This window comes from Physella acuta, unplaced genomic scaffold (assembly GCF_028476545.2).
Source record: "Physella acuta isolate Inbredline_101_S28 unplaced genomic scaffold, ASM2847654v3 ptg001120l, whole genome shotgun sequence".
NCBI lineage: Eukaryota > Metazoa > Mollusca > Gastropoda > Physidae > Physella > Physella acuta.
Genome location: NW_026732637.1, coordinates 33,586 through 56,772, shown reverse-complemented (window position 1 = coordinate 56,772; position 23,187 = coordinate 33,586). Strand labels below are relative to the sequence as shown.

The 23,187-nt window shown below is 37.9% G+C and overlaps 1 protein-coding gene across 1 annotated transcript in view; it reads right to left on the bottom strand.

The window, feature by feature from the left end:
* Positions 1 to 20,500, bottom strand: part of LOC131955980 (uncharacterized) — a 54,999-nt gene extending 34,499 nt beyond the window's left edge. Inside the window, exons 1-2 of the mRNA XM_059320316.1 lie at positions 18,667 to 20,500; positions 6,228 to 6,329 (exon numbers count right to left, since the gene is read on the bottom strand). Of these exons, the coding sequence (XP_059176299.1) occupies positions 6,228 to 6,329; positions 18,667 to 20,410 (1,846 nt within the window). The 5' untranslated portion in view covers positions 20,411 to 20,500. The remainder of the gene's footprint in view (positions 1 to 6,227; positions 6,330 to 18,666) is intronic.
* Positions 20,501 to 23,187: the final 2,687 nt, after the last annotated feature.

The following is a 23,187-nucleotide window of genomic DNA, read 5'->3' as shown; positions in this document are numbered from 1 at the left end:
ATACTGTATCGTAAGCAGATTTGGGTATTGTATTCCAGACTGCTAATTGAAAACCCTATCATACACCGCTAAGAGTTACTTGCTGGGATAAGATTGTATAGCCCCTACATTTAAAACTCGTTAAACACATAGTGAAGGCGAGTATTGTATTCAACAAATTCACCTTAAATTAGCATCTCATGCAATTAGGATTTTTTAAAATTATGCAGCAATTATCTCAAGCAATTTATTTCAACTTTGTTTCAATTTGTTTCTTTAAGCTTTTAAAATCCTAATTAAATTTTGCATTTGGCGTGTTAATGAAGGTGGGCTAATTATACGTTAGAAAATTGGAGTTTTAAGCTGTGGAAGATCTATTGCAAAATACAATCCAGCATTTATTTTAAGCTTTCGATTGCTTTCGATCAATTATGAAGTAGTGGCGAGGATGTGTGTATGTACAGTGACGTCATATGTCGCCATGGAAACGGTAGGCCACTTACATTTTACTACAGCTAAGTGTAAAATTATGACCGAAAGGGGGGAGGGATACATATTTTTTTTTTAAATTGGCAGGAAAAGAATAAGGTCACTGTATATTAAGGTCACAAATTTTCGACTGAGATAAAATTTGAAATTAAGCCTCGTTTTAACGTGGTCTATTTTTTTTTTCCTGTCGTGGACTGGAAGGTAAATACTGACAGGTGTTCGAGGGCTTATTGTACACGAGTTCAGTAGGTCGATCTTGTATAGATAATATCTCAAATGTATCTGCATCGTTTACATTTTATCAGTTATCCGGTATAATTTACCACACATAACAGTGGTGGATATAGGACGGAAAATCTTCACAGTATCTGACAACATTTAGAAATTAGATCGAGATGAAATAGTTTCCTATGAGATTAAAAATATATATATAGATCTACACTTCCTTTATTCGCAAAGCTCTTAACATAAAACTAACCATAAAGTTTACTTATCACTAACCCAAAATGTAACACTTTTGTAAGAACTGCTAATACCAGAGCTATCTTGTTTTTGTATGTAAAAGACGTTCATCTTTTTTTTATAGAAATCTCAATACTTAGGACTTCATTATGTTATTGAATCGTGTGTACACTTTATTAAAGACTTTATACCGTTTACACAAAATGCCTAACTCGATTATTATAAGCTTAAGCTACAGTAAGTTTGTAATTTTATTTTTACCAAATATTTAAATTTTTTAACAAATAAGTATTCCAAAGAGGAAACGAAAGTTTTTGTATAATAGTTACTTTGAGTTAGGGTAGGGGAGGGGGAAATGGGTCGTAAGAAGCGCGTTTTTTACTTTGAAGATTTAGGAAGGGGAATGTGATGCTACAATTTTTTCCCTCAGATAAAGCTCGAGAGATGAAGCTTTATGATAGGGGTGTGTTCAGGGACCTCCATCCCAGAGGATAAATCAAACGAGTGGCCGTTAATTTCCCGTGCCTCGAAAGACACATTTTATTTAGAAAATTACAGGGAAAAAATATAAAGAGGGGAAATTGTAATTATTTACTCTTTTAAACAATCTTATTAAAATAAGACTTTAAAGAGATGAATTTTTTTTTAAATAACACTACGTTCTCGAACATTCTCTAAATTAGTTGCACCATAAGCAGTAGCAATGTGAACCATGGCCTGACTGATTTGCATTTATCTATCGTCATTCGTGACGACAGCAGTAGATCAGCATTACAATCTACACAGGAATAAAAGGGCGTTGGCTCGGTCCTACTATATGGATATTGAATAATATAATTTATACGGCGAGCACGAATGCTCTAAAAAAAAGTCCGATCCAGGATGAATCATAATGCCGAGGATGAAACAAGCGACGAAAATAAATCGAGATATAGTGATTACACGATAAATAATTACATTGTTACGCCCTAACTATATTGTATATATTTTAAGGTAATAATATAAATAACTAAATAGAGGGTTAACATTTATCTGTTACATAATAAAAAAAACATCAAAGGAAATAATATTTGATCATCTATTTATATCCTGATAAGTGGAATTCTTCACTGACAAAAAATGCTGATTGCTACTTTACGTGATAATAACCGATAATAATGATTTTGAACTGTTTAACCGAGGCTGGCCGAGTGTCGTCATGTGCTATATAAAATGTATAATTAGCACTTGATTGTCTTTTTTTTAAAACCGAACCATAGCCAACTTGTTAATATTCCTAAGTGCCTGTACTCAAATGGGTCGATTAATACACTTGAATTTATTGATTACGTTTATCAGATAAGAACAAAAAATATATAAGAGGAAATAAACATAAATTAATGTCAAATTTGTCATATTACAAGATACGTGTTTTTTTTTAATGACCAGTTTAGAATTACTGTGAATAACGATATTTCCAAGTGATCTGATAATTGCGTTTATTATTGTGAATTATAATATTGGATGGCCGCGTCTTGGCAGAGAGCCACGAGCAATGAGAAATCTGTTCTAAAGCATCCGATAACACAGCCAGCATTACGCGAGCGCCCAGGCGAGAGATAAAAATCTGCATTGTCTAGGTCGAGGTGATCTGGTTGCGATCATTAGGGGAGAGTGGAGCGGGTCGGCCCGGACTGGACAATACAAGGACACTAAATTTAGGGATAATATTTAGCTGATACATTAATTTAGATGAAATAAACACACATAACATGGAGGATGAGTGTGAATTCGTCGTGTATAGCCGAGCTTTAATGTAGGGAGAAAATGTAAATGGGACATTCAAACAAACACAAAATAGAAACAAAGAAACATTACTACAACCCGTTTTTTCTTTCTATAAATAGTTCTGGTTTTCCAGTCACGAAATTCCAAGACTTAGTACCCAAGACCCAATAGTGTCTGATTAAATACTTTGTTCAATTTGTAACCATAAATAAGTAGGCCTGTTAAAAATGTAGGACATTGTTACGTGTGTAGGCAATGACCATAAAAATAGCTCTAGCTGCGACTTTAAAAAAAAAAAGACTAAAGCATAAAAAGATAGATACTAACGGCAAACGAAATAAACAAACGAATGTAAATCTAAGTGCCCAATTTAAATAACCACTTCCTGTATTTTACTTGAATACAGTTGTGGCTTGCGACGACCTATACACGCGAACATGTTTCTGTGAACTGTTTTTCTGCGTAACTGCAAATGGAACAGGAACTAATATGCCAATCTCGTTGCTATTTTTAAAAATACTTCAAATACCTCAACTATCTAAAATTTCACCCCCCCCCCCCCTCCCCCTAAAAAAATTAACTGTGAAATAGAGGGCCGACAATTTATCATTTTTATAATCACAGTACCACGCTGACATTCGACCTTGTTGAGGTCAGATGTCATGCAGTGACGATAACAATACAATGGCATTTGGTAGGCGAAATGTTATCTACCGGCTCTAGCCGAAAGACCGGGAGGGCCATATAATCAAACCTGCTAGCAAGAGGCCCAGAGGGCTCTACGATTTAAAGCTATTCCTGACTACTTCAAGCATTTCGACAATAACAACGCACCACTTTTTATGTAGGCTGAGGCGTGTTGCGGAGAGGGAGATTGTGGGCTGATATATGGAGGACTACAATATGAAACACTGAGAGCCTTACAGCATTTATCAGAGGGTGTTACCTACAACTTAACAGCTGTAGAACATGTTTCCATAAAACTTTTTGTGACTTCCTATTTGAACCCCCTGTCTGAATTTAAACTTCTAGCGTGTGTGGGGACATGTCACTTCACTGAAGACCGTAAACTGTCAGAAACAAGAGTTTTCTAGTCTGGAAACCTAACTCTAACATGAACTTTTTTCTAAGATGAGTTTCATTATAGGAATTACTATAATGTTTTTTCGGAAAACAAATTGCACCAACAGCAATAATTCAAAGCCACAGTCTACATATCAGCATGGGGAAGGGGATCTAGTTAAAAAGTTGGAAATGCTAGGAGAAGGGGCGGGTATTACTTCACGGCTGGTGCTTGCTCGAAAGACCGGAAATACCAGCGCGAAAAAAAAAAACGCTTATAGTAACAGGAAACAGCATGCTATAATTTTTTAAATGTCTTTTTATTTTTATAACTATACCAATCTCGACACAGCGTTTTACTTTAAATAATGTTATCTCTAACCCGAGGCACAGGGCGAGAAAGTAAGAATTTTAGAAGTCATCACGAAAGTAAAGCCACCCTAATAGTTAAGTCACCCAAAAGGTTATGTCACCCCAAAAGCAAAAGTTAAGTCATCCTAAAAATAAAGTCATATCAATGGTAAAGTCATATCAACGGTAAAGTCATCCCACAGGTAAAGTCATCCTACAGGTAGTCATGCCAAAGGTAAAGTCATACCACAGGTAAAGTCATAACAAAGGTAAAGCCATCCCAAATGTAAAGTTATCCCACAGGTAAAGGCATCCCACAGGTAAAGTCATCCCAAAAGTAAAGTCATCCTGAAGGTAAAGTCATCCTAAATGTAATGCAATCCCAAAAGTAAAGGTAAAGTCATCTTAAAGATGGATGGAACACGTCCTCCACACATCAGCACTGATGCAGAGTTTGGCGATATTCCAAAAATCTGAGCGCCACCAATATCGACAGCCTCATTCCCCAGGGCTTTTGTACTTCCGGCTACATAGCTCCTCCCCCTCTCCCACATTTTTAACCTCATACCCCACGTGGAATGGCAGATTTTTGGGAGGATTATAGCCAGGATGGGAATATTAAAACAAGGGATGTATCTGGTATGGGGGGATTTCCTAACAATGGGAGTATCTTTAGGGTGGGATATGGAAACAGGGGATGTTGGATTAATGCTGGATTAATGCTGGATAAGCTGAAACAAGGCACGTAATGTATGATGGGTGTTCTAGAATGGGGAAAGGGGATATAAATATCACATGGGATATAAGGACGAGTGAAAGTAGATGGTTAAAATATGATAAACGATGATTACTCAAAAAGATGAATACTTAACAGGCTGTAATACTCTACATCTGAAAATCTGAAAAACCACACTCGCGATTTATTCAAGTTTGATCATCATCACAGGAGACCGTTAGCGAGTTTAAAATAGGAGTTATTTTAATTAAGCGCTTTAAAAAATAAAATTTAAGTAGCTTGGCCAAATGAGCCTAGAGAAACAAAGAGATTTACACCAAAAAAAAAAAATAATTGTCTGCCCGCCTATCTTTCCCCCCCCCCCCCCCCCCTTTGTCGTTTATGTTGCTCACTAATTAAACCTGTAATAGACATCTTGATCGTGATGGTCCTGATTGATCAGTATTTTTTCCCCCGATATCACTTTTTAGTCGCTGGTTGTTGAGTAGTGGGTGCTGAGGGTTCAGTGAGTAGGTTGTGAGGGTTGAGTGAGTAGGTTGTGAGGGTTGAGTGAGTAGGTTCTGAGGGTTGAGTGAATAGGTTCTGAGGGTTGAGTGAGTAGGTTGTGAGGGTTGAGTGAGTAGGTTGTGAGGGTTGAGTGAGTAGGTTCTGAGGGTTGAGTGACTAGGTTGTGAGGGTTGAGTGAGTAGGTTGTGAGGGTTGAGTGAGTAGGTTGTGAGGGTTGAGTGAGTAGGTTCTGAGGGTTGAGTGAGTAGGTTCTGAGGGTTGAGTGAGTAGGTTCTGAGGGTTGAGTGAGTAGGTTCTGAGGGTTGAGTGCGTAGGTTCTGATGGTTGAGTGAGTAGGTTCTGAGGGTTGAGTGAGTAGGTTCTGAGGGTTGAGTGAGTAGGTTCTGAGGGTTGAGTGAGTAGGTTGTGAGGGTTGAGTGAGTAGGTTCTGAGGGTTGAGTGAGTAGGTTGTGATGGTTGAGTGAGTAGGTTCTGAGGGTTGAGTGAGTAGGTTCTGAGGGTTGAGTGAGTAGGTTCTGAGGGTTGAGTGAGTAGGTTCTGAGGGTTGAGTGAGTAGGTTCTGAGGTTGAGTGAGTAGGTTCTGAGGGTTTAGTGAGTAGGTTCTGAGGGTTGAGTGCGTAGGTTCTGAGGGTTGAGTGAGTAGGTTCTGAGGGTTGAGTGAGTAGGTTGTGAGGGTTGAGTGAGTAGGTTCTGAGGGCTGAGTGAGTAGGTTCTGAGGGCTGAGTGAGTAGGTTCTGAGGGTTGAGTGCGTAGGTTCTGAGGGATGAGTGCGTAGGTTTTGAGGGTTGAGTGTGTAGGTTTTGAGGGCTGAGTAAGTAGGTTCTGAGGGTTGAGTAGGTGCTGAAGGTTGAGTGAGGAATGATAAGGTACTCACCACAAGAGCAGCAAACAAAGCACTTCGTGTGGTACAGATTCCCCATGGCCTGACACGCTTCGTTGGCGCCCGTCACTTTATCCCCGCACGTGACGCACTGACCTGTAAAATGAGAAACAGGTTAGCCACACGTGTTGCAAATAACACTTTTTTTAAACAGGTATAATCCTTATTTACCTGAATGGTTTTTAAAATAACTCAGAAATACATTCGGATAAGATGCTGCACACACAAGGAAATGTGTGTGTGTGTGGGGGGGGTGTTTATATTAACGGTTTAAACAGCTGTGTAAGTTTTAGTCTGACTCTTAGCATATTGTTTATGGTAGTTGTCAATGTCGCTTCCAACTCAGCTGAGATTCGATTCCGCCATAATACCAGCTGTGGTTTACACCCGGACTTTAGCGTTGTTAGTAGTTTATACCAACACACATTTTTGTCAACAAACACTTGACAGACTATTGCTTTATAAACTGTCATAAACATTAAAACAGTATGGACAACTCATACATATACAGCGAACACAAAAAATACATTGATGGGCCTTTATTCATTATACAAATAATGTGCCAACGCTATGAATGTCTAAATTAAAACATAAGAGAAATACTTATGGAGCAATTAACTGACCAAAAATCTTACTCATGTTCAGAAAGAGCAATAATACTCTCAGTTTTCCAATACAAAAACACTTAATGTAGAATGAAGAAGCATCCTTCGGTTTACTGTTTATTCTCTACGTTGTCCCGGATTTTTAATACAACATGTTAATAATATCTAATAATGATGAATGTTAAGGCGGTGTGAAATACTGTAACGTGTAAATGTCGTGGGTAAAACCGAAATATTTCATACCCTCAAGTTACGAAAAATTGGGGGAGTGGTGGTTGGCATGTTAACCCAGACAGATCAATTAATAATCAAAGCAATAAAAACAGCAGTCATGTTCATCAAAGTGACAGGGCCCTAATGAGTCTGTCGGAGGTAAATTACAGGTAGAACTGACGAGGTGTGACTACAGGTATCTTGGCACTTAGGGTTTTAAAAAAAAAACATATCTTTGCTTAGGAACGTTGAATATTGGTTAGAGAAAAGTTTAAATAAATAAAGTAAAATGGCGAAAACAAAATAAAAATACAAATATGTGGACTTTAGTTTTTAAATTAATTCAGGAAGTTGTCGAGCTAGGTTAGGCTAAAAGTATCTGTGTCTTTTATCTTAACGTTCATCCGTATGTTTTTATAACAATGCTACTAGCATAACCATCCTCCGCCTATCGAATATATGCAACAAGCAAGGGGGAATCAAGATTCGAAACTAAACAGTAGCATGCCGACGCTAGTAACAAAAACCTGCGCGTTGATAGAAGAAATGGTGGGGGGGGGGGCTGGGTAGACGCCCCTCAGCGGCAGCTTATCTCCCCGGGTTAAGAAGGGGTCTGAATACTTGTAAAATACCCCGACATTCGCGACCCCTTAACAACAACCACAGCAGTATAGTCTTACAAGTGACACGGATAAAAATTTGAATGCCGCCCCGTAATTCCAGGTCAACATAAGCATCGGAAGAAGGGGGGGGGGGAATAACAGGTACTTGTCCTTGGCCTTTTTTCGCCTGATAATGTAAAACCTGTCGTAAAATATAGAAACCAAATTATGTAATAGGCGAATCTAACTTTAGTGATCACAAAGCAAGTTGAACTAAGATTTCAGAATATCTACTTTCTATATTCTCATTCATATCCCTCTTCTGTTTTCGTGCCTTTTCTCAATTATGTATCCTATTGGCACACATTGTTCCCAATGTCCCATGTGACTTTTCCTGTAGCATTTAAATTAAATTTTCTAATGGCACAAATCCCATCTTTGTGTTTCAATGGCACAAGTCTCGCGTGTCTATTCATATACTATCCAAATTATATTTTCTAATGGCACAAATCCTATCTTTGTGTTTCAATGGCACAAGTCTCGCGTGTCTATTCATATACTATCCAAATTATATTTTCTAATGGCACAAATCCCATCTTTGTGTTTCTATGGCACAAGTCCCCAACTCAGTGTCCCGATGTTAACACCATTCAGACAGCCAGCCAGCTGGATACCTTAGTTCGAACGTTTCCCATCGAATGGCGTGACCACCCAGGAACTTCTCCCCCCCCCCCCCAAACGCAGCCCGGGGGATCTACGGGTGAGGCAGTGTCTTCATCACCCACTTACGTGTCCGACCTTGAACAACCAGCAGGGGCGTGACATTCAGCGGACTCGCCCCAAAAACGATACTTGCCATTACGTGTGTTGATACACCTTTCACTGGTTGACGGGTGTATTTGGGAGGCACTATAAAGGGAAGGGGGCGCCGGGATGAGGGAGAAACGAGAATAACTGCGTTTCTTTATCGTGGTTTGTAGACTTTTTCCCCTTTTTATTAAAGAAACGAATGCATACCTTATAAGTAACGTAACTAAATGCAGGCTACTTAGTTATCTATATCTTTTGTTTGCAGTAAATATTTATTTCAGGTCGCGAACAATGGAATTAGCTTATGCGTATATTATAGACATACTATATAAGTATATATGTGTATATATGTATATATAATTTCCGGTCCCAAACATTTTTTTCAAAAAATAACTCTCCAAAGCCCCCTATCCCACTGAACTACATCACTGCCGACCACAGTCAATGTGTCATAAGACCTTTAAATACCGTTAAAAAAAAGTTTATTTTAGTTCCGAATACATTTTCTAACCGTGAACAATTTCACACACACACCTCTAGAAGGTAAAAAAAGAAACCGTTATAACTCAATATTAACGCTAAGACTACGTGACCTATTGAGCTGGCCAGTTAATTAATCAATGACAGTGATAGAGACTAGGTAAACCTCAGGTAGGGTTAAGTTCTCGAGACGTGACGTCATCAGAATACAAACAGAGGGAGGGGGGTTAATGTACTTTTTTTTTAATTCGTAGAAAGTCGATGGTAAATATTGGACAACAAGAAGGGGGAAAAAAGCTTGATAACATTGTGAATACACGGCGACAGGTAGGATTTAGCGCGAGGGGTGGGGGTGGAGGTGAGTCACCGTATGAAACCTGAGACGTGTACGACTGTAAAAAAAAATGTCAATTGAAACGAAACAGGTAATGCAATGTACAGGTATTATGGCAGGTAAAGTGGTCCCCTGGATACAGGAGCTGGCTGGCGTCACCTGGGTTCGGTTACAAATCACTGGATCTAGACGCTGGGAACTGGGGAGTTGCTGGGGGGAGGAACATTCCGTTACGTGGCACGCAGGCTACTGTTGGATTAACCACGGGGTCCGATGAGGTCGTGACCTCAGGGCTCCGCGGGTTTCATGGGCCCCACGACAAGTTTATAAGAAAACGTTTTTTTAGAGTGTGGGGTTGTTAATTTTAAATCTAAATTTTTAACATCAACACGGAAATGGTATGCCAAACACAGCTATCTAAAATACTCTGTCCTTTGTCATTCTCAATTACTGGTTTCGTGTGTAAACACATTTATAAAAATAATCACTAATTTATTGTAATTAAGGAATTTTTAAGATAAAATGTACAGACAGATGGGGGAGGAAAAATAGTATTGCGGGGACTCCACTGTGTAGAATCAGTCCCTGCACATAGCACGATAATATATAAACTAAAACATAAATTAGAACATAAAAATTAAACAAATAAAAAAATAATGCATAAAACTACAACAAGAAAACTAGAAAAACAAACAAACTAAAGAACTATAATAAAAGAACTGGGTATGAAAATTACAAGAACAAAAGAAAAATAGAAGATAAATCAACAACGCAAAATAGCATCACGTTGGGACGGAAATAGATAATTACACCCCGAGGTTATGTAACAAAGCTAAAGTGCTCCTGTCTTGTGATTCGAAAACAGGGATTATGCTCATTAGAGATTTGAGATCCGCAGTGTCCGGGGGGGGGGGGGGGGGGGGCGCCGAGGACCAGCAGCGAATATGGGCACTAAAATTAAAAGAATGTTTCTTGATATACACGGTGTCGCGTATGACATTTATAGCTGTTGGTTCGTATCTTCTTGTCAGTTTATGAGAGCATTTTCATATCATGGTTACCGTCCTAAATTGCATATTCGTATCTTGGTTCTTTGTGATTGCATGTTGGTATCTTGGTTCTTTGTTTGTGATTGTTTGTGATATTCGTATCTTGGTTCTTGTCCATTAAGTTCGTATCTTGTTTCTGTTAGTGATCGCATGTTGGTATCTTAGTTGTTCTGTTAGTGATCGCATGTTGGTATCTTGGTTCTCTGTGATTGCAAGTTTTTATCTTGGCTTTTTGTTCGACTTTTGTTTAGTGAAAGCGTCAGAATAAAATGTCTTGCACTTGTAAGAAAAAAAATTACCGGTAATTCACTAGAGCTATGATTTTTCATTTTTACGATCACCGGAATGCCCCAGGTATAAATCCCCCCCCATCCCCCCCCCCCCCACACACACACACAAAGTTAACCGTCACGGTGTGTTTAGTAACAAAATGAAAAGACGCCACCCAAAAAAAAAACCGCGACAGGAGCCGTGAAAGTGCAGTGCAGTGACCCAGGCCATGGTATTCCTCTCATGCAGGTTACGCTGAGGGTTCAAGTGTAGGGGCAAAAAATAAAACTAACCTTTAACATTTTCAATTTGTTTCTATAAAAAATATATGGTACGTATTACTTAATAGCAAAATTTATGTGTGTGTGGGGGGGGGGGCCTTTGGGGGTATATATTCTATATACGGTTTTTAAATTTATGTTTGGTCCGACGGTGGGGAAGGGGGGGGGGGGAGGGGCTGCAGTCCCTTTGGACAGATGCATACAAGGGAACAGCTTAAAAGTTTTGTTTTTTGTTGTTTGTTTTTTTTAAATTGTCAGTCTTTGAGGGCTTTTATAAACCAACATTAAGTCTATTGTTAATAAAAAAAAAAAAATTTAACATTGTATGACGTAAACACAGACCTAGATTCTGCTCATATTACAAATTCACATAAATTGCGTCCTGATAAAGAGACCTTGAAAACGAACGTCAAATTTATTTGCACGTCGTTTCTACGCGAGTGCGATAGAGGAAACAAAGAAAACGTAAAACGTGCTCATGTAAAACAGCACAGGACGCACGTCTAACGCTAGCTCAACGCTTAGTCTTTACTATATTATATTGAAATGCATGACAGAGTAGCGATTGATATATAGGACAAGCTTTGCTAAATCAGTATTATCTTATTCATAACCTACATTGTATATATTTAACATCTACACTAAACGCTAGCGTTGGACCAGTGATCGAAAACTATTTGTGACCCCCCCCCCCCCCCCGTGATTACTATTTTGTTCTTGCAGTGTACTAACACCTCAAACATAAGTTATGACACACATTTAAGGACTAAACAAGATAGATAACTATTTGTGTTGGTAAAAAACCAAAACCCACCTCGGCACGAAACAAGACGAATACGTGATCTGCATATCCGGCTGGCCTTTAGCAATTATTATTTATAGAAATAAATTTCAACAACAAAATGTTAAATGTAGATTTAAAACCATTTTTTTTATCTAAACTCCGTGTGTACTTAAAGCTAACTTTTTAAATTTAACATTTACATGAAATTAATATATGTAATATATGCATATAACGAAAGATGTTAAACTTTAGGGTATTATTGTATGGCGATATGGAGATTAATTAATATGTTCTAGTACAAAAAAAAAAACAACCTTAAACTAAGAACGATACTGGCAAAATAAAAACTGCCAACATGCCAACGATATTGAAAAAATTATAATTTGTTTACATTGTACATTTTCAACACTATGCTATAAAAATTAAAACGAGCTAGTAAATAAATAACACACCACTTTTTACAGAAGTGATAGTTAACACACCACTATCTACAGACCCATATTATCAAACGTCAATTTTTGCAGACCCATACTATCAACACACTACTAACTAAAGAATATAAATTCACCAATTTCTACAGAACCATTTTTTTTAAACGTACACAAGTGTTCTGTCTAAGTATAGATTTAACCCTCCCCAACCCCATTTTCTCTGTAAAAAAAAATACATTAACACATGTTAAATTGCCCAATTTATTTATAGCTTACGGAAATTCCGTCTAGTAGTACATTTAAAAAACCGAACGCACGGGGACACAAAGCCTCTTACACGCATGACACAACATTTAAACCGTGTAAATACGGATGTTGCTCTACGGTTATGTATGTCAACCGTAACTTTAACGACAAATACCGTACATACGCCGAGACGTATTCGCCGTTACACGTATTAGAACTCAAACCCTCAAGACATTTTTTTTTCGGTTTTACTTTTTTTTTTCTCCCTGAGTGAACTCTATGACCCCGGGGCGCTAGACGAACGTTCTGTCAAGATTTGAATTCCGTTGTCACATTTTTTACTTTCTCGTATATACGTAGTATAGAGAAAGTATTGTAATCGTGCAAAAAAAAAAAATCGAGATTTTTACAAATCTCGACGTTTTACACCTCACTGATACGGAAAAACATAATTTTGCAATCTTGTCCGTATGTCTGTGTGTGTGTGTGTCTGTGTGTCTGTCCGTGTGTAAACACGATAACTTGAGTACCGTTACAGCTAGGTTGATGAAATTTCATATATAAGTATTTTATCAAAATCGTAGATCCGTATCAACTTTTGAGCGATTTCCGATAACCGGAAGTGGTACTTTTCCTACTTTGAATTTTTTAAAAGCCTATAACTTGAGTACTATTTCAGATAGATAAATGAAATTTCACATGTAAGTAAAAGATCTAATTCTCTACCTTCTGTTAAATTTTGAGTAATTTCCGTTGACTGGAAGTAGTAATTTACGCTACTTCCGATTTCTCAAAAAACTAATGTAAATTTTTAAAGTACTAATAATATTGCGCACTATTATACGCGATTTTATTCGGCGTTTGCTTGGTGCGCAATGTTTTTTTTATGAGATTCTATTCTATTTTTAAAAGTTTAAGTATTTAAAATGGATTAAAAATCATAACTATATCCCCAGTTACCATCCCCTGTTGTTTTATATAAGAATATTCGAGAAAGTTTAGGGGAGATCACTACCGGTTTATTTTCTAAAATACGTGATCGTACCAGGTATAACGTGATGAAAGGGTGGGGGTGAAGGGGGGATTTTAAACCTATTCCCCCTGTATACCCCCCCCCCCCCCCCCCCCCGACTGACTCGCCCGGCTGACACCAGGTCAACACAGAAGAGAATCGATGACAGGTACTGAATTACTGAAGTTCATCTGTAAAACGGGAATACGTATAGCTTGGTCGTGTTGGGTGGGGGGGGGGGGGGGGGGGGGAGGTGAAGATACCAATTTTCTTAAGTCATGGATAAATCAGTATAGGTACCGTTGAGGGCTGGGAAGTAATTAATGTTCTTTAGACTTCAATTTTAGTGATAGTGGAGGAGGGTTTTTTTAATGACATTAATATTGGAAGTTGGGTTCGAGAGAAGGGTGGGAGTGGTGCCACGGAGAGAGAAAAATTGAACAAAGCATAACCTTCCCTAATCCCAATAGAACAAAAAAATGAATAGAAAAATGTTTTTTTTAATAAGAGGCTTATATGACAGTTTTTACTCATCGAACCCAACTTTCCGTGGAATTCGAAAACTCATTGTATATCGGAAATGTGAACATGGTATAAACAACGTCGCCAACCACAAAAATGTACAAAAAGTCACGTACGCCTCGGTGCGACGACCACGATACATTTGATCTCGACTAAATCATCATCTACGAATCTTTTTAAGAAGCCAATGTAGTGCGGTATGTGCAGTCGATAAAAATCACTGAAAGGTTAAAGAGGTCAGTTGGTCTCGTTCTGATTAAATTAAAATGTTTACCGATAAAAAGCTAAAACTAACATAAATTAAAATGGAAGTAGATCTAGATCTAAACCATGTTCACTAAATCTATTAAATGTGAGATGTAAGCTAGACTAGTAGTTGAATTAAAAACATAGATATAGATAGGTACTAAACACGGACACCGATAAAAATTGGCTGTGTAGAAAAAGAGGTTCGGCTACAGTCATGTTACAGAGTTTCTTTCAGGCATCTCCCCCCCCCCACCCCCCAAACGAAAAAGAATTTATATAGAAAACATATTACTTTTACCAGTGTTGTCGTTGTCGTCGTCCCCCCCTCGTCCCCGCGAGAAAAAAGTATGAAGCAACACTGGTGGGTTTGTCTTTTAGTTACACAGCGTTTACACTTGCGACATGTATACTATACATGTATATTATACAAATCGGGGGGGGGGGGGGGGGGGGGGGCTCGCAACAAATTAATGATATGAAAATCATTTTTCCCACGGAATATGTATACTTATGGGGGCTCTGCTTGCTGCGGGGTTTTTTTTCTAGACATGTATAGTATGTTGCAAGTGTTATTCTCTGTTTATTAATTGTGTTCTTCCCTAAAATTTACATCTACTTTTTAATACTCTTATCTGAGTCCTGTTGTTGGTTTTACCCTGAAACTATATTTTCCCAATACAAGTTAATAATCAGAATGGTTTTATTATTATCTAGAAATGAAGTACTTTACCCACGCACTTACACCGCTCCTTCCCCTCCCACAACCCCTTTTTATTGCTCCATGTACCGCGCCTCACCGTAAATAGAAGAATAACTTTTTTTGTCCTACAACTACAGCTTAAAGCTGACTAACACACCGGGGCGACTACCCACACCAGACTGGTTAGGATCGTGTAACAACAAAACTCTCCTTGCTACTAAACCCTAACCCAGTGTCACTGAATGATTTAAACATTGGTACCTTCAAGTCAGGTTCACTGTCTAAAAGTTTCAAGAGCAGTTGTATATATTCAGGAGAGGGAAGCATGTCCTATTAAGCGAAAGTACACAAACATTTCATACAACAAGGCCATACATCACATAAAAGGCTGACAGAACCTCAGAGTGATTTTACTGGGTTAAAGTTTTTTCACCTTTATGGCAAGGGTTATGTCATGCATTTTTGGGGGTTTGAAATCTGAAATGGTTAATAAATAAACTCGAATAGGTTGTTGGAATTTCTAGACTACCATTATTATCAAGTAAGCTATAAAAATGTGTGAAACCATTCAAATCAATATTCATCATCATATTTTCCTGTTTGTGTCCAAGATATTAAAGGCAGATGAAGTAGAATTCATCTGTATCATTTACCTCGGCATACAAGAGCTGACTGTGGTGAGCTCAGATGCATTGGCTTCCCTAACGTGGGTCGGGTACTCATCAGAGCTTAATATGCTGAGAAAGATATCCTACAAACTCAAGTCTGAGATCCTAAATCTTTTGGTTTAACAGCTGTAAACTCTACCATCCAGATCAAATCAAAATTAAATTGCAGATTATCATTACTTGCTTATTATTGTTTTGTTTTTTAAAATACCCACTTTGCGTTATATAAACTTATAGATTTTATATAATAATTATCTTTAATAAACTATTTTTTTTAGATATTTTAGTTGGGTGCAAATTAAAATTAACTGTTGAAATGGAACCATTTTCATCCCATTGATGCTATGTTTACTCGCAACACTAGAAGTTAACTGACGGAACATAAGCACATCTGCATCACAGGTGCCTAGTAGAAAACATTAACAGCTCATCAACAGCTAATTGTATACAGTTAGTTCATAACAATCAAGTTAGTGGACAGATTGTTTAGGCATAAGTAGGTTTTTTTTTCCCTTTACACGTCTATCCTTTAACAAGAAACTACTCAGTAGTTCGAGTTAAAGCTATTCTATGTAATATTTTTACTATTTATTATCCCTTAAAATACACCTTTTTTTAATATCTTTTAATTAAGTCTATGAAAAAATATTAAAAGGAAAGGCTAAAACCTGTGTGTTAAGAACTCCCTATCAAAAATATATAAATGAAATCAAACACAAGCACTAAGTTTTAAAAACTCCCAAGATAAGAGAACAGATTACAATGAAGTGTACTGAGCAAGGATCCTGGTTAAACAAAATACCCTTGCCAGGGTGAATCATAGGCTTAAATTTTGGAATGTTATGAAAAGTTTGACTTTTGGATTAACCAAACTGACATACTGAACCAATAATCTTATTTTCTTTTGTTTTAACAACCAATACTAAACTCTTTTAATAAGTGCCTTATGACATACCAGCATTTAAAAATAATTTCACCACCTTGTCTTGAGAAGATTGATCTATATATCTAAAACACTTACGCCACCACAGGCATCGATGTCAATCTTTAAAACAATCTTTAAAAGTCCTACAAATTTTCCTATTTCAGACTGTTTGATGTTTACCTTCGGCATTGTAATAATACTCTATGTTAACTTTTCAATTTCATTAACAATGCCTGCTTCCAACCCCTCTTTGAATCATTTCTAAAAATATTTTAGGGCCATACTTACATTAGTCTAAATCAGGTGTAGATTAGTGTAGAAGCAATATTAAAACAATTTTTACCTTTACCCACCAAACTTACTAACTAGATTTTAAACCCAAAAGAACAGTTGTTTTATTTAAAGAAACGCAGTATATCCACCATCATTTTGGGCATAATAATTACTATGAATGAATGGGAACAAGTAGTGACTTACTATTAAGAGAAACTTTTCTTGGAACATTATTCAAAATCTCTTGTATAGTTTATTAAATATCTTTATGGCTAATCTTTTACCCAATAAATCAAAGAAATTTTTAAACTATTTAACTATAGATCTAGTGACTCTTTAATTTTGCGATAAGAATAGTATTTAAGCCCCACACGTTTTTTTGCTGTTATGCTTAAAGCAAAGAAATGATAACGGAATAAGTATTTCAACAAACAAGCAGCTTCTAACATGTAAATTTAAAAGTGAAAATTATATATATATTTTTTGGACTATATTTTCTTTAGCTTTATTATACAGTTTTTGTTTTATTATTATTATTATTACTGATTGCCATTGGAGTGTTTCAGTGGACAAACTACTAATTCAAGATTTGCTAAACCTACATTTGTCACAATTTGTGTATATCTATATCTATGTCAACTAGTGACATTATTTCAAATTAAAAACTAACCCCACCAAACACAACAGGTTAAACTATATTTATCAATATATATGTTTTTCAAATACACAAAAGTTCAAGATTACTATTTTAATTTGGATTATGTAAATAAATAAATCTTTTGTAGTTACTTGCTACCCTTTAACCAATTATTTGCTATGCTATGATGAAGCAAAAACACTGCCAACCCACTTTAACAGAATGGCTTGTATTGCTGTATCATTAAATTTTATTACAAACCTAACCAAACCACAATTTTTATCATTCTCATATCAGCAATAAGCTTATACTGCTACAGCTGGTGGTAAAACTATGACTGTCAAATACATACAGGGCCCAGAGTTTCTTCCAGTCCCCCCCCCCCCCCCGAACGAAATGAAATTTATATAATGTATATAGAAAATATATACTTTTAGATTTCAAGTGCCCCCCCCCACCCCCGGAGAAAAAAGTCTGGAAGAAACACTGACAGGGCCAGAGTTCAAATCCTAGAAATAAATCTAGTTCCCCGTACACTAGTGTCAGATTCCTGATAGAAAGAGAAAGTCTGCAAGTAAGGAAGATGAGACAGACTATCTGGTTTCTATAAAAAGAAGCCTATCTGTTAAAATTAACCCTAACAAAAACATGGTTAAACTTTGCCAAAACTAAAATTTATTCCCATTTTACTTTGTATAAGAAACATTAATTGTTTTCAAATTTATGTTATGACCTACATAATCATTCATAATCAAATATGGTAGGCTTTCAGCTATAAAATTTATTTTTTAAACAATCTGAATAGGGTACATCATGTTTTGTAAATAAAAAAGAAATCCCACTAAAAACGTATCAGTATCACAACAGCCTGGTTCAATCATAAAGTTACTGGATAATCATATTTATACTTCAAGATTAAACTTAACCCTGACCTTCTAAGAATGCTAGCAGGATATACCAAAGCCATTTTTTTGCCAGTATCACTAAATTTACCCAAACAGTGATACAGATAAAAGAAACCTTATTACAGTACTATATTACCATGCTAGTGAAATAGAAATTAGAGTGACCCACTAGAAACAATTACAAATTTAGAGGGTCCTGTCGTAATATTAATTACTTTTTCTTTACAACAAAACTACCCTACTAAATATTAGAAAATCTATAGGTAGCTAAACATTTTTATTTTTAAGTATGCCTGCACTCACAAATGACCACTGGCTTTAAGAATCATATATATATATCATATTAACTAGGCCTATAATTATGGATAAGGTAGGCTTTAAGGTTACAAATTGATGCATCGATAGGTATATAGCATGAAAGACGTCTCCCAACTTACCAAAATAATCCCCAGCTGCTATATGATCCATTTCTTCTTCAAGTTGTTGTGTCAATGCTGCGAGTTTACGTTCAGCATCAGAAGGGCCTTTACTTTTGGGAGGCGTTACTTGGAACGCAAGATGAGACTTCATTCCAGGTGAAATTATGGATGAATTTCGAGACCCTGGATTTGCTGACCCAGTTTGAACCTGGATTCCTTGAACAGGTGCCACTAGTTTGACGTTGGTTTTCTGTGGCTGATTTGGGTTGATATGCTTGACGGAGGTTTGAACGTCATGAGGACCATGGTATGGTGGAGGTGGTTCCATCTGGGTAGTCGGAGATTCAGGACCTTTTTTAGATCCAGAGCTGGTGATGCTCATATCCCTTTCCAGCTGCTGCGTGAGGGCGGCGATGGCCTTTTCAGCATCTGAGTTTTGTTGTACAGAGCCGTTATAATTTAGTGGAACCCTGGCGGGTAAAGAAGGCGGGGTGCTGTTTGACGAGGGGTTGCCATTTGAGACAGAGTAATTGGATGAAATAACCATTTGAGATCCACTGTTGTGTGTGTGGTTCATCATGTTGTTGACACTCGTTGCATAGGTAGAGGTATGAACACTTACTGCAGCCTGTGGTGGGAGAGTCCTTTGTCTTGGGTCAGTGTAGATGTGGGGAGGGGCTGGCTCATTGAATCTGTTGTCATTGAGCAGAGACACATTCCGGGGCCCTAGGCTGATGATAGACTGTGAAATCTGCTGATGTGGTCTACCATTACTTCCATCATTTTCTAATCCACCAATAATCCGTTGAATAGGCAGGCCAATACGGTCCTGGGGTCCCGATATGCTAGTCCTTGGACTAGAATGCTTAGAATCGAATCCAGTTGAATTCCAGCTAGACCTAGGACTTACCAAAGCAAGGCTAGATCTAGGGCTCTGGTTGCCAAACTTCTGCTCGTACAAAGCAGGGTTGGTTAAACTAGTACGTGGGCTGGAATTCTTAGAATCTCCACTACCCACACTAGAACGAGGGCTTGAATAATTCGAACTATTATTTCCAGAAGTCAGCCCGTGATGGTAAACAGTCTGGTACTGAACGGAAGAACTGATTTGTTGTGATTGCCCGGGACTATTGCTTCGCCCTACCGAGTTAATCAATGTAGTCTTAGGGGCGGGGTAACGAGAGCCACCGATCAATACATTTCTGTCTGGCGAGAGCGGTAGGGGAACTCCCATTGTGGACATCGACTTCCCACCCGGCCAAGGGCCACTCTGGTAATGAGCGGGAGAATTTGTCGAAATGGTCAGCCCAATGTTTCCTCCCAACAGGGACGGGGGGATCGGCGGAGGTTTCGAGTCCCTCACGTTTATGCTACTCACGAAAGTAGCCCGTTGATCGGTGCTGTGTAGGCTCCCGCTGTGCATGTTTTCACCTTCACCTCTTACCTGATCAGTGGAAGAAATATTCCTGTGAACCGAAGTAAAACTTTGCGGAAGTTGTGTAGAATCGCTTGAGTTTAAATACTGATTCCTTACCCCGCCTAAAGATTCCCTGAAATCACTGGCTGATTGAAGAATATCCGAAGGTTTCGAACTTAAAACATTTACTTTCACATCGTGCCACTGTTGTTGTTGGGTACTCTGACTTCTCCCACTTTGAATACTGCTACTCCCTGAACTACTGAAACATGTAACACTATAAATATGATTCCCTTCACGAAACACGTTCACATCTTTTTTAGCCTCGCCGTTGTAAAGTGCCATAACCCTCGACAGGGTTTTCGTACTACAGGCTATAAGTTGAATTCCGTAAATAACTACACACACACTCCGTCAATAAAGCCCTCTCGTTGACTACAATGATACGGCGGCGCAAGGATATGCCGATCGCTTCGCATCGCAGGTGCAAGCCGCATAACCTGTAGTTCGTTCAATGCGCTTCAAAATATAGTTTCATATAAACATACCATATTAATTAAATAATAATAAGATAATTAGCGAAATAAGTTACTAAAACTTATACATCTTTGTTAACATTCTATGTATATACTACTAAAGAAGTTATAAAATCTTTTACAGTTAGATCTTCATTTTTAAAACGCAGTTTTCGAAGCAGCCAAATCTGCTAAAACTAAAAGGCTACGTTTGAAGTTCGGATTTCACATTCCGAAGAACTTGCGTTTTTTTTTCCCCCATCAAGCTAAGTTTCTAAGAAGGTCTAGTCAACATCTAGAATCTAGATATAGAATCTAGATCTAGATCTAGTATAGAAAGAACTCTTATCTGATTCACAGTTATATTTAGTATAATTATAATAATACTTTTGCAGAGATTTTTCAAAAGCTTTGTTATTGTTTATTATTTTAAAACTAGATTTAGATCTATGCCAATCAGTAAGGTGCATAATAAATTAATTTAATTTAATGTTTCAAAACGATGGTTTATCATTTTTAGTAAGAAAAAAATATATTTTAAAACGAAAATGGCAGGCCTATAGATATATCACATTCACTCAACTGTTGTATATTTAAAACGTTTGAAATAAAAAAATCAAACGAGTGGGTTGTTTTTTTCTTATGTCTTAGACGTCTTCTCTGAACCGTATAGATTTTGGTTTTTAAATGTTATATTACATTGAGACCAGAGGCGTAGCGAGGGGGGGGGACATATGTCCCCGGGCGCCGACCTTAGGGGGGGGGGCGCCAAATTGAAAATTTGAGTGGGGGGTGCAAATGAAAACTTCGAGGGGGTGCAAATCAAAAGTTTGAGGGGGGGGGGTGCAAATGAAAAGTTCGAGGGGGGGGGGGGTGCAAATCGAAAATTTGCTCCCGAGGGGGGCGCCAAATTGAAAGTATGTCCTCGGGCGCCGGGGAGGGTCGCTACGCCTCTGATTGAGACTTAGGTCATTACCCTTATGACTGAAAGCGATAGATTCCTTTCGGTATATCTTTAGCCTCCTATAAGCAACGAATACTAGTCCTAACATTTTTATTGAGATAAAACGGAGTTTTAATCTAACGCTGGATCCGAACCCACGACCCCCATTTGTTAACGACGAGCCTGACCCGAATCTCTTCACATCGCATAGGCCTACTGGATTCTTAAAAAATCAAATTCCGCATTTGACATGGATAAAAAAAAAGTCCACCGACCCTCCCCTGTTTACTAGCATACCATCGCCAGAGGAGCATTCCCAGCTTCCACCCTCACCCCACCCCCCTCCCCCATTCACACACACCCATACCCCGCCCATTCCACCCAGCCTGGCGCGGTTTGGGCGCGATGCCTCCCCATTGTGTCCGTCGAGTGTGGAATGTGTCGTTGACACTCAAAGCAAGCAGAAGGCGGAGGGGGATGGGGAACTTAAAATTTCGCGCACATTCCTGGGTTATCGGTGGGAATAATAGATTAGCACAGTGACCGGCTATTCTTAGACACAAGAAGAAAGAAAAGGCTACTTTGGAAGGAATGTCCAGTCTCCTCAGGGGAGATCACGTCATTGAAATGTAACCACAATTACGGATGATAATGTATTGGCTTACTTCCCTTTAATATCTGTTTATAAAATGTCTTACTGGCTGTAGTCTTAGCAACGTATTAACTTTTGATTTGCAAATATCTATATCTGTATGCAGATTTATATCTGTATGTTTTTGTCTCATGAAAATATACCTTTATAGAGCGACTTGTATTTTTGGGTTAGTTATATGCTTTTGGTTATAACTTTTATTTTGTTTTCAACTTTAATATAATGTTAAGTGTTGTTGTCCAATAGGCCTAACCCCCACCCTAAACTGTAGATAGTAGTAGCCTATCAACCCACAGTGTAAGGAGCATCTAATTTTAAAGGAGTTTTTTTTTAGTGAAGACAGAAGATGCGTATACGAGAACATGGCTAATTGCTAAGAAGACAAGTTTATATAATAGTAGCGTTTTGTCATCACCACTCCACTGACCACTACTTAAATTTTTGCAGCGTCAATACGTGGCCTGCCCAGGAGTTGTGAAGCTGGCAGGCGTACCGGCAAAGGTTTATTTATTTTTCGGCCCAGGCTCAAATTTTGACCCCCCCCCCCCCCCCCCCTTTCCCCACCAGTTTTTCCAGTATAAGTTGATACCAGCCCTCCGTACTGTGTCGCTTCTTTACGACAAACCCCACTAAAGACGTCTACACCCATACAATGCCGCACCTGCCCATCTGAGTCTATACCAAGCAGCCAATCAATGATAGCAAAAACAGATTTATTTCCCTTTGTTCCGATTCAAAAATACTTTTCAAAGTGACCAACGGCAATCTAAATGTGATTTAAAACAAAAATTAATGGTAAAATATACTACCACCAAAACTCTTTTGTTATATACATCATAATGTATGGTTGTAGACCTATTAACAATTTTTGTGTATTTATTTAAAAGCTACTAACAAATACAATTGATTTTCATGTATTTATTTACTATACTTATAAAATCGAACACCATTAAGTTAGTCATTTAAATACTAAGGTTAGTTACTGGCTTTTTAGTGCAATGTGGGTAGGCTG